We start from the raw sequence: 12,621 nt of genomic DNA, 5'->3' as shown, positions 1-12,621 counted from the left end.
AACTTGCGCAAGTGCGCATGTTAAACCAAAATCTCGGTGTCGTGATAAGGAGAATAGATGCAGAAGCGTATGGGAACGCAAAAAGCATTATTTCCTGTATAAACCTGTTTACTTGTCACAACATAATTATTAAAATTTATACATATTCAAATATTACGTTGTTTAATTCCATTTTTTAAAAAATATAAGGTTCTTTGCTTTCATCGCGTTTTCATGAACTTACAGGAAAAAACTCCGAACTAAATCCTGTAACTTCTGACTAGGGACAGCTGCTCAGTTACTCTCTCAAAAGTGTTCCCACTTACAGGTTTTATGTCTATAGGAACGACCTCCTGTAAGTTCTGTCTAAATCCTCTAAATGGGACTGCAGACTAACTGTTAAAATGTCATAAGATCTATAACGGCTGGAAATTCAATGCGGTTAATGGGTTAAGCTTAGTAACCAGCTCTTACGAAAACGGTCAAGAAAAAAAATTGCCATTATTTCGTGTGTGTGACCAAGGAATTTTGACATCTGATATTTCATAGCTCGTTGCCTTACTCTTTCCTCAAGAAATAATGGAACAGAAATATATCGAGCCCTAACCGCCAAAATAACGTAAGCGATTTTTTTTTTGTTAAAATTTTCTTTTTGGTGCAGAATTATTCCTAGAGCATCTAGCTGTATTTCTGCATAAAAAAAATTCAGCCTCATTGCGAGAGTCGTGCCGAATGCAAGTCGTTTTTCGAGAGTCGAATCGTATCGAAAATTTAGCGTCATTGCCTAAAATTTCCACTCGACTAGTGTATTAAAACGGAAGAACTTGGCAGCACTGCATAGTTTTCGACAATTTTTGTCGTTTACTTATTTCAGCACGACAGTAGACAATGCTAATGTTGTCGAGTCGTACAATTCAGCCTAATTTACGACTTACGCAATGAGGCTGATTATTTTGAAAAAATGTCGCTTGCGTTATTTTGGCGGTTTGGACTCAATATATTTCTGTTGCAAACATGGGTTGCCTTGTGCTCTTTTTTCACAAAAAACTTTAGAAAACGTAGTAGAAAGCGTAGTAAATTTCTTTGAGAACTGCATACTGCCTTAAGGAAATTTTACATGAGAGAATATCTTAGCCAGAGAGCTGGATACTAAGCTTAAATGTGAAACAACTAAACATATCGAGTCCTAACCGCCAAAATGAGGTAAGGACATTTTTTCAAAATTTTCTTTTAGAGTTTTTTACGCGGGCGGAAGAATGGGAAATCTGGCAGCAAGGCAAGGACTACGTGCCGATGGGCGAAAGTGCGGGTATTATCTGCCGTTTGTCGAAAAGCGAAGTAGCGGGCGCTACCGTGCCTCAAACAGACGCGCACTTGGTGCAAAACTAAGAGGCGGGGAGAAGGAGACACAATATAGGCGCATAGGCGAAACCACACTCGCAGACCGGTGGAAGAGCAGTAGCTATTGCACAAAGGAGAGACAGCGACCAAGTAAGAAATGATAGAGGACTTGTCGAAACCACAATCGCTCGAAAGAAAAAGAGCGAACATATGACACCCCAAACTCTCGGTCCAAGGGAGAAACGGGCGCATGCACCCCTTCCGACATCGGGTGCCGAGGCTAGGCACTTAAGAGCCGACTTGGTGCCGCGCAGATGCCAAGCTACTTTTGTGGCGTTAAGGGAGCATCAGAATGCTGATGATGAGTAGAAACCATGCCAAGGAGTCGCTAAGTTCGGATGAGCTCACTGCCTTACAGGATGTCATACTTGTCGAGGTATTCAAAGGGTGGACGCATCTGCCGGTATTCTGCGGAATATACTTCGGACCAAGAAAATGGCTAGAGAAGGTTGCATCAAACTAACCGACTCGAACGAAGAGGACCGTATTATGTGCTAAAAGAGGCGATGATATACCACCCATTTACAACATAACCATTATCACCGCCTTGGCCGCAGCGTGCCGCCAATCCAACAGCTTGAAAAGGGATGTGACGACGTCCTACCTGACCAATTTCAGAAGTCTACGGATATTTCGTGCCGCAGGTTTTTCCCCGTCTGCATACGTGAGTTGCTTAAGAAGTGGTTATATTCTAAGGCCTTGTAGGCTGGTCAAAGTTACAAGGAGGAGGTTAACAAGGAGACCAATCACTTACTCCTAATTTTTTCAAAGACGCTTGATGAACTCATGGATCTTTATTGATAAGCAGTATACACATTTGCAGAAATCACAGAGAAGTCTTGGTAGAAGGACTATGCGGTTGGTGCCTTCTTCTATGTACTATATCAAGGGGGTTTTCATTGTCTTGGCTGTGGCAATCGTAAACTATCAAATAGACTGGATGTCGAGGTCGATTTTGTTTGGTTTACTTATCGCACGCTTCGCTCAGTGTGGCAACTATCAGCTGAAGGCCATTGTCGAGAAGGTGATATGAAACCGGTTTTTCGCTGACACTCGCTGAACGAGTGAATAATCTGCGTTTGTTTCTGGACAGTAAGCTTTTCTGGTAGCCAACCCTTGAGCAAGAGCAAAAGATTAAGAGAGCGTCGATAGCCTTATATTAGCGCCAGGGGGCCATTGGAAAGCACAGGGAACCTCTCACCCACAAAGCTTTACCGGCTCTATTTAACCATAAGGAAACTATTCTTATAGTATGGAAAGGATAGTAGGTGGTACTGTCTGGATGGATGCTAACAAATCCAGTACTTTTTTACGTCTTACTTCTCTCTCGATCGCATCAGACCTCTTCGATTTATGACTTATGGATTGGTTTATCAGACCACAGTAAGAAAATGGTGTAGGTTACAGGCGATTTACTTATTTTAAGTCACTTTATTCCTATTCTCACCTCGCCTTGGTCAAGTCAAAGTTGTTCTCACCATATCTCAAGTGTACTCTGGCCAACTCATCGCAAATTGCCATCTTTGCCTCTGTAAGGACTAGCACTGGTCTTTAAAATGTTTGAAGCTGTCTAAGAAAAAAAAAAAAACATAAAAATTGGCCGGCATTCCTGTCTCCCAGCTTATCAAACTATTCGCACTCACATCTTTATACCTCTCCCTTTTCTTTTTCTTGAAAAGACGTATTTCCTCCTTTTTCTCCCGAACCTTTGTATGTTGCGTATTTCTCCTCAGTAGCGCTGCGGCATTCTTCGTCACCCCAACTGTTTCTGCGTGGGTGGTAATAACCCAGTGATACGAAGAGATTGGGGTACGTAATTCCACTGCCCTTTTCTATCTGAGCAAAAAGTGAAGGGCGAGATCTCTTTTTTGTGGCGATGCCTAAGGCAGGAGAATTTAAACTGCAACAAGGTAGTGATCCGAGTCGAAGTTAGCTCCTCGAATGAAAAGCACGTCAAAAACGCTCGAAATATATATAAAGAATTTGAGGTGCTCGACTCCTTCAAACTTGCACTGTACACTGCAATACAGACAGCTCAAAAGCTCTAGGACGAACAGGGCAGGTATCGCCGCAACCAGAACCAAAGTGGTCTGCTCCTATGGAAAAATACCCGAGCATATTTGCAGCGAAAGTCTATGGAATTCGTCTTCGTGGCGAGTAAAATTTAAATAGAAGTTGAAGTTACACTTGAGATTCATTTATAAAGTGAAATCTAATCATCCTTATTCCTTGAATGTATTGGGGAAACTTAACTCCTTTGGTAGGTAAAATGAGATTCAGCTGGTATGGGTACCAAGCCACAGGGCGACAGACGGAAAAGAGATATCGGACAACCGGCAGTCTTATAAGAAAAAGAGCAGCTAACACTCCTATCAGCCCTAGGCTCTCAGAAAGAAGTCCTCTTCTTTCAGTGAACATAATAGAAAAAGTTCATTAGGACTTCACCTGCCAAAGTACGTAGCATTAAGAGCCTCTAATATCTAAACAGCCTCCCAAAAGTGGTACTTAAAATACTAACAGGCAACTTTACAGTCCAATGAAGACTTAGAGGGTATTTGCATTAGCTCGGGGATATGTACGAATGATCTCTGTCGCCTTTTGTGGACCGACCAAGTAGATACCATCGCATATTCTCATTGAGTGTGGCGCTATCTGCAGAAAAGGAGAGTGAAGCCTAGGTTAAATGTGCCCGTAGTATTAGAAAGTTCACACTCTAATTAAAAAAGCTCTTTTTGACTTCCGGAGGGAGTTAACCACCCAAGGGAGGGAGTCACCAAAGATCTTCAGGCCGCGGCAACGTAACCCAAAGCGCCACACGGGTTCATTCTCACGACATTCGGGCCTACGTAACCAGATCTAGTATAGCTGGCCAAAACTGTCACTCTCTCTCTCCCTCTCTCTGTGGAATTTGTATGCTGTTAGTAACAACTACAGCAACGGAATCTCCCGCTTACATTTCCCAAGATTTGCGAACGGTAACTAAAGGGTCGAGATAGAGTTTAGTCGTGCACAGCCAGAAAAACGACTATACTCCATTGCACTATGGGTACTTCGACCTATTTTTGTGGCAAAATTTAATTATGACCGAATAAGTACCTAATTTTTTGTTAAACAAAAACATAATTTTTGGATTGTTTGGCATATGATTGCCAACAATTTTGCGCCAAACTAATTCTTAACCCTTTACGACCGATTGGTCTTAACGTGTCACTTTATAATTTGAGGTTATTTGAAATATTTGTATTAAAGAAAATGGGGTACGGTTTAGTTATTTGCCCAATGATTTCGGGCTATTGTGTCCAGATGTGTGATCCGATTGACGCACTTGTAGCCAAGGGTCGAAACTTACGTCTAAAACCTAATTGTAATTTTCGGTCACTGATTTATTAAAAAATTCGGTTTGAAATATGCACTTTTTGTGAATTTCGGAGTGAGTTCTGTGCAAAAATATTGTGGTAAGCTTAGCCGGCGCTGGAAAAGATGAGGGTTATTTTTTTCAAAGCGCAGTTGAAGGGAAAAAAGTAGGGCTGTTAAAATTCTTATTTAATCAAATACTATGTACGTCTTGTAACATGATTTAAAGCCATTGAATATTTATAATAAACAAATTTTATTTTAAATGCGAATAAATTGTATGTATGTATATTTTTAATTATATATATAATATTTAAATTATGTGTGTTTCTGTTCACGCAATAATCATAAAACCGCCACACATTTTCACTTACATAAACTTTTAAGCCTTGACCACAAGAAGTTTGTAAAGGATTGCAGAATGGGAAGAAAACTTTATAAAGTCCCTTTAAATAATTCCTATTGTAAAGAAACACTTTCGAATAAAAAAAAAAAAAAACTGATTTTCGCAACACTTATATTACAACATGCTTGAATTTTCTTAAATGGTTTACAAGTGAGCTATTAAGAATTAAAACTACACATGTATTGCATATGTAATAATTATCTAATATTTAGTTGCATAATAAAGTTAACATGATTTTCGTTAGCTAAAATGCCTCGCATATGGGTGCTAGAAGGTCAAAAGTCACTGCAATTAAAGGTATTCTAAAAGTATTGAATATGTAGAATGTACTACGTTTAATTTTTTATAGTCTACATAATTTTCAACTAGCATTAGTCCTCCAAGGTGCTATACAATATAATATTGATAAATTTTGGGCTTACGTTTCCAGTTAGGTGAGTACCACTACGAAAGAAATAAGATCGATTTGCATAAGATTGGCAAATATATTTTATAATTTTGCCATTTTTCGTTTTTCAGACAATACAACTAACTCTTTTGTTTGAATAATGTTTTCGTGTATATTTCTCAAATATGATAACTATCCTTTGCTTTCATTACAATTTAATAAAAATAATAATAATAGAAATTTGCACAACATATACCTAAAATACACATAAACGAATAGAGCACAAGAGCTAGCGCTGGGGTGGAGAATGCAAGATATATATGGATTAGCGCGAATTCCAAATTAACAGATTATTTAAGCGAGTTGACACAATTACATTAAATTGAAGTTAGTATTTATTTTTTTTTGCTGTTGCGTATGGATGTATACTAGAAGTAATAACGTTACGGTACCATCTATTGTATGCGTTCAAATTATTTATTTGTTTGAATGTATGTTTATATAGGTATGTATGTATGTACGTGTAATTATGCATCATCTACCATCTTTTACGCGAGAGCCTATGCAAACGTGCTCGATTCTGGGAATAGCTACGGCACAATAGAGGCGACGCTGTGGTGGCGTACTTTGTTGTTGTTGTTGTTGTTTGTTCTTTATTCCCACTTTGCGACGACATATTGCAGCTGCAGTTGCTGCTACTTTTTCCAAAACCTACAAGCTAACTTAATAAATCTTTAATCTCCTTATGCATGTGACATAAGAAGTCGACATAGCTGGGTGAACCGTCTGTGCCGCGATCTTCAATGAGGAAATGTCGGAATACCGATTCCAGTTTATCGTTTTGTCGCACGCAAGTTACCTATTAGAGAGGCGAAAATAGAAGAATTTTTAAATGCAAAAACAAAAAATGTTTGTGTAAGTTGCATTCCACTCACCCTCATGTTCCTAGTACGTTCCTTCATAATCGTATCGATAATGTTGCGCACACGCTGAGCCAATGGCGTTTCACCAATAATCGCAAAACGTTCTGCATTCACTTGCTGTGTGCACTGCACACCGAATATCGGTTGTATGAAGCTTTGTGGACACGATTGACCCAGCCAAACAAAGAGATGCACACCGTTTTCGAGTATGTAGGCGCCATCTTCGCTCATCTTTTCGTGTGTACAACGTATCGACATTGGCAATTCGTTGTCATCTATATCGACATTGTGAATTGGAATGAAACGTGGATACAAGTAGCTAACAGACATATTCAAATCCATGGTCATCACAAATTGCATGACGTAAGAACGATCGTCGAGCGTCATGTCGGAACCACCAGAGATGGCGTCATTTTTCATCAAACAAGAGACATAGAGCGGCAACAATTTCAGGCACTCTGGCAGTATAAGTTGACCAGCTGATGTTGGTGAAGTGCAATGTTTTCGATAGCATGCCAATATTTGCGCTGAACGATTTATGAGATTATCCTTGACTTGTTTCGGTGTGAGCTCGAGCAATTTGAAGCAAGCTTGTTTAGCAAAGAACAACATCATGGCATCCAAATCGCAGCATTTGAATACCTCCGCAATTGTAGTGGTGGCACGAAGTGCTAAATTCAAAATACGCAAGCGACGCTGACCACTAACCGATGTGTAGAGTAGAGCGATTTGTAAGTAAATATTCTCCTCGGGAGGCAATTTGTCATCATGCTTAATCTCAATAGCAATAGCCTTGTTGCAGTCTGTTATGGATTTAAAGAAGAATATTTTAAAAGATTTGTTAATATTAAGAATTTTGCCCACGTCCTACCTATGCTAGCCAATTCAACATCGGTTGTGTTTGTCATAAAGAAGTGACCATAGAAATCAGTTGGACGTATGCCGGCTGAAGTGCGCACGCGCATAACAGCATCAAAAGCAATTGGGCGTGACACGTTCTTGATGATGTCCTCAATCAAACGATTGCCATCCAGGTCAGCCTTTGCAAATAAATACAAGTAAATAGAAAAAGGGGGCATTTTTAATTTCTTTTAACTCACTTGGAAGTAGGTGTACTTGTAGACCTCTCCGCCACTGAGTCGTGATACTTGACCCACCGTTGCAATATCAATGTATGAATTATTAAATAAGAATAAATCAACCGACACTCCATTCTGTACACACTCCTGCCCCAATGCATTGTAAGAATTACACTGTGGCGTAAGCACAGTTTTCTCCTTTTCAGTACCAAGCAATTTACGATCATCACGATTCTTTAACTTTCCGCGTCCTTCAGCAATTGGAAGTGTCGAATTGAAGACTAACAATTTGCCAGCACAATTAGAAGCTTTCAGTGCTTCCAGACCGGCTTGTATAGCTGGATAGAACACGGTTTCGGTCTCTTTTGTATCGACAAACATTTTCGGTATTTGCTCCATTAGAGCATCGATTAAAGCATCGGATTCTTCAGGATGACAAAGGAAGCCGTCAAGTAGTGGCATAAACATGTCCTGTATGGTTAGATTAAAAATTACTTTAGATTTATTGTATGACATGTGGAAACTTGCCTGTACATCGCCAACCACCATCATTTGAGGTTGTGCCAAGCTACTTTTTATATTATAAAAGTGCACTGTACTGTTGTAGGTAATAAAACCGACACGCATTTTAGATTTCTCCTGCCCCTGATCAACGGATAGGTGTTTTAATATCTGCTTGACCTGCGAACAAAGTAAATGCACTAAACCCGATTTGATGGTGTTGTAAGAAACATCAATCACGAATACGAAAGCAGGTATTTCCGGGGGTGTGTTATTCTACAAGAAATACGAAAACTCGCTTACGATATATTTATTTTTTATGTAAAGAAAGTGAATACTTACGCGACAATAGTCCTTCGTAGCCAAAAACTCGTAGGTACCCAATACTAATTCGGGACGTTCATACTTGTCTACACGTTGTCCGGTGTGATCCAAATGTTGGAAATATTCAGTTGGCACTGGCAAATAAAAAAAAACATATAATTAAAATGCGTATAAAATTTGATTCCCGACATGCTTAACTATTAATATATAATACAATGAAACAAGAGCAATTTTGAGCAACGAAATATAAATACATTTTCTAGTTCCATATTCCATTAATAAACACTCAAAATTTACCTTCTGTGGTTACTTTGCACATAAGACATTGAAAACGTCGTCCAGCATCTACAAACTGCATATTTGGTGACATGTATGCCTTGCAACGATTGCATCTAATTGGTCCCAATTCACCGAAGTTAACAATTGGGGGCTCATATTCACCCTCCACTGTACGTGCCATTGGTGAGACGAGCAGGGTAAATGGCAAAGCTGTAGTTTTCAATAAATCAGACGTAGCAGGGATGCAATACAAAGAGGATCTGTAGCAGATAATAATGACATGAAAATTAAAATAAACATTCAAATAGACATTAGCTTCGCCATACCTGACATAACGTGGCGAGGAATTCCCCTGATCCTGCACCACATATTTGGTAGTGACCAATGGCGGCAAAAGACCTGGCTGATTGGTGACAAAAGCGCCACCAGCATTACGCTGGTTTTCAATAATAACGCTTATTGGATTTGGCATCTGATCGGGATCGAGACGGCGCTGAGCCTGAGGATACTGTTGCGGCTGTTGATACATGTTACCCGGTGCTGGTGGTTGCTGAAACGAAATATGTGTATACTTAGTGAAAGCATTAGGAAATAATATTTTGCCAGCGTACATTAAAACCGGGACGTCCTGGCATTGGCGGCTGTCCGGGTTGTGTTGGTGGCATCATTTGCCCAGCATAGCCACCTTGCATAGGCGGTTGGGGAGGATAGCCAGGTTGTTGTGGTGGGAAACCCGGCTGCTGCGGTTGTGGCGGGTAACCAGGTTGTCCGGGTTGCGCGGGATAGCCAGGTTGTGGCGGCTGTGCGGGATAGCCCGCTTGCTGTGGCTGCTGCTGCTGTTGCTGTGGTAGTGGCGGATAACCTAACGGCTGTGCTTGTGAAGGATAGCCAGGCATCGGTGGCATGCCCGGTTGAGGTGGCAGCGTTGCTGGCGCCGATGTAGGCGGCAAACCTGGTTGACCTGGTAATACAGCCGGTTGTGGTTGTGGCTGAGGGATGCCAGGTTGTGGAAGTTGACCTGGCCTAGGTGGCATTTGTTGTGCGCCCGGTGGCTGATATTGTGGCATAGCGCCAGCTGCTGAAGTTGGTGGCGCTGCAGCAACTGGTGGTTGGCCAGATAATTGCGGGCCGGCCTGTAATTTAATATTAGTGAATATATTTTGCTATGCAAATATTTTTCCTTACACTCGGTTTAGCTGGCGGCATGTGTGGCAATCCTGGTAAGCTTGCGGTGTTTACAGTCATCTGATTTGGTCCACCTGGTACAGATTGCATGGGTGGTGTCGCTGCATTTGGTGCTGGGGAATACATGGAAGGAGGCACCTGTGGCTGTGGCGTTTTTGAAGCTTGCCCGTTAGCGTATGGCCCAGCAGGAAAATTGTTATTATTGCTTGGCAATGGCTGTTGCGATTGCCCACCAGTTGGAGGTCCATTTGTCAATGGTGGTGCATCTGGAGCGCCAGCAATAGTGGGTGGCGCAGATATGGGCGCACCGGGTATGTTAGCGTTTGCATATGGCGTATTGTTTTGAGGAGGAACTGGTGTTTGTTGCTTTAAAGGGTTCATGGCGAGGCCACTCATTGAAGACGTTAACTGAAAAAAAGAACAAAAACATTTTAACAAATACACATGTATGTACCGGAAATGTTATATACAAATTTTTAAAAGCAGCTCTGCGTTATCACTAATAATTGCGTTGACCTCAAAGTGTGCGTGATTGTACTTTCTTATCAATTAGCCCAGCAATTTTTTACAATATGAAATGCTGTTCAAATCTTTGTAAGCATACTTAAAACAAACCTGTTGTTGATAATTGCCATTTAGTACTCCTGGTTGATGTCCTTGTCCATAATTTTGTTGCGGTGGCTGTGTTCCGGGCACACCTCCCAATACGGATGCTCCGGATGTTGGTGGCATGCTGTTGGGTGGGTAGCCACCACCACTCGGCGCTCTCATTTGAGGTGGTACTCCACCTGGTTGCGTTGGCTGCTGTGGAGCCGACGGCCAGCCCGTTGCATATTGTGGTTGTTGTGGTGGTGCTCCGTAGACGTTCGGATTCATGTTTTTCTATTTTTTTAAATCTTTTCTAGCTTAATTGTTTTTGCCTTTGTTTGCCAAGTATACAAAACAAGAATGCGCGGAAGGTGGAGACGGTCGGTGCAGAAACTGAACTTTCTACAGAAAGCACGGCACTATGTTGGTATGGGATGTGTGTAAATTTGTTGCAATTACAGCTATGTTATATTGCAAAAAATATTTTAAAACCACAAGTACTCTAAAGTACAGGGTCTCAACTCGCGTTTTATGTAACTTTCAACTATTTTTCCACTATATAAACGCTAAAGTTTCTTTCAAACCCGTCGAAGAAATTAAGAAAAAATCACTTCCACGTCAGAGCCAGTTGCCAGTTTGACGTTTGCCACGTAAACAGTGCTGCCAGCATGCACATACTCCAGGTGTAAGTTGGTGGATTTTTATAAAAATTTCAAATCATCTAGGAACCGCTTAGTTGGATGGACTCAAAAGAATGTATTCTTCAAAAATAAAAAAATAAATTTATAAAATGTTAGGTTTTGAGTAAAAGGCTTTTACTTAGTGGGAGTGAGGCGCTGCAGGGTAAATTGTTTACAAAAAATACTGCCAAGTGGCAGCTCGGCAAGTGTCAGGAAATTCCAATTCATTGGTGTGTGGTGTGTTCAGTGAAGGAAAACAAAGCGGGTGTAAATGCAAACGGTTCATCTGGTATTTAATCAACGGCTGAAATGATCAGATGAAAATTGATGAAAATGAAGAAAAAAATAATAATTTGCTTCTCCATTGGCAAATTGTGGCAGCCGAAAAAGCCATGTGTGTTTGTATCGTGCAATGAGAACTGTTTTGTGCATCTAGTGCAAGTAAATTTGACATCCGATGCTTTTGCTGTTATCACATCTTCCTTTATGCTAAGGTTTCCGTTTCCTCTCCCCAGGTGTTTGACAGTTTGCGCGCGTGAATTTATTCGATGCTGTATGATTTGTGCTTTCATATCAAAGATTAATAATAAATCTGTTCGAAATAATTTTTATTCGAGCGTAGATATTACAATGTGCATAAATGAAATCTGTGTAGTGTTATATTATTTTTTAAAAGAGTGATACATATGTATGTATATCGCGAGAGTGTCAGTTTCGCAGCTATAGAACTGAAATTTTTGGACGAGGGCTATCGGAAAGCTCCAAGTGACTCTAGTAACAATGATGAGGAATTCCGTAAATAAAAGTGTTCTGTTACTATTATCTACAATGCCGTAACCAAAAAGTGGTTTCACTTTCACATAAAAGCCTTCCCTCAAATCCACCTTCCCCATACAATTATTCAAACAAAATTTCTGTATATATCACTTGCCGTACTGTAATTGGTGCCAAAAAAGAAGCTGCGACGAAGGCCATTGAAAAATTGCAGTCCTGCAATGTGTTCAATTTCTCTAATATCGGCCAGGAAATTGCGTATATTCGTACTGCTACTAATAGGTGCATTCGGCATTATGTACGCCTCCATATAGGGCGAACCGCCCGGTAGCTTTGATTCGACAGTGATAACCTTGAAAAAGTGCGTTGGCACCGCCACAGTATTCTCACCAATCACTTCATATTCCACACACCATTTGTCATCTACCTTTCCGCAATGCTCCGCATCAGTGACACCGCGCAGCTGATGTTTCGGCTTATAAATAGGACCGGTGCAAACATAAACGGAACCATAACGCTCAGTTAATTCACGTACATAAATTTCTAAATTATTCCATGCATCACGGTTGAAGCCCTTTCCGACTTGTGGTGCAATATTGGTCAAATAAAATGTCTCATTACAGTGTGTCTGATGGCATTTATGATTGCCAGCGGCTGCCAGATGGCCCCGATCAAATCGTGAATCCCTGTAATCCGTTAAATCAGCACGAAAATTCGAAGGCACACTCATATCGGCTTGATAGTAAGACTCGCGGCGATG

At 40.7% G+C, this 12,621-nt stretch overlaps 2 protein-coding genes across 2 annotated transcripts in view; both read right to left on the bottom strand.

The window, feature by feature from the left end:
- Positions 1-5,982: 5,982 nt before the first annotated feature.
- LOC118741155 (protein transport protein Sec24C-like) lies at positions 5,983-11,059 on the bottom strand. Its single transcript, XM_036473020.1, has 11 exons — positions 10,435-11,059; positions 9,820-10,227; positions 9,246-9,767; positions 8,961-9,184; positions 8,653-8,894; positions 8,374-8,489; positions 8,059-8,307; positions 7,552-8,001; positions 7,323-7,491; positions 6,464-7,254; positions 5,983-6,387 (listed from the first exon to the last, which is right to left on the bottom strand). Exons 1-11 carry the CDS (start codon positions 10,693-10,695, stop codon positions 6,247-6,249), a joined length of 3,573 nt encoding a protein of 1,190 aa, XP_036328913.1. The 5' UTR covers positions 10,696-11,059; the 3' UTR covers positions 5,983-6,246.
- Positions 11,060-11,988: 929 nt separating this feature from the next.
- Positions 11,989-12,621, bottom strand: part of LOC118742052 (endonuclease G, mitochondrial-like) — a 1,219-nt gene continuing 586 nt past the window's right edge. The window contains exon 3 of the mRNA XM_036474020.1: positions 11,989-12,596. Coding sequence (XP_036329913.1) covers positions 11,989-12,596 — 608 coding nt within the window. The remainder of the gene's footprint in view (positions 12,597-12,621) is intronic.

Source organism: Rhagoletis pomonella, unplaced genomic scaffold (genome assembly GCF_013731165.1).
Source record: "Rhagoletis pomonella isolate Grant_MI unplaced genomic scaffold, Rhpom_1.0 Rhpom_scaffold_00006, whole genome shotgun sequence".
NCBI lineage: Eukaryota > Metazoa > Arthropoda > Insecta > Diptera > Tephritidae > Rhagoletis > Rhagoletis pomonella.
This window is presented reverse-complemented; position numbering and strand designations above follow the sequence as displayed.

What these genes read in the sequence shown, in the direction of transcription:
- LOC118741155 (XM_036473020.1), bottom strand. Translation starts at nt 10,695, where the DNA reads ATGAATCCGAACGTCTACGGAGCACCACCACAACAACCACAATATGCA. An exon ending in TGTTGAATTGGCTAGCATAG is followed by an intron (nt 7,255 to 7,322) that starts GTAGGACGTGGG and finishes AATCCATAACAG; the next exon opens with ACTGCAACAAGGCTATTGCT. An exon ending in AACGTACTAGGAACATGAGG is followed by an intron (nt 6,388 to 6,463) that starts GTGAGTGGAATG and finishes CCTCTCTAATAG; the next exon opens with GTAACTTGCGTGCGACAAAA.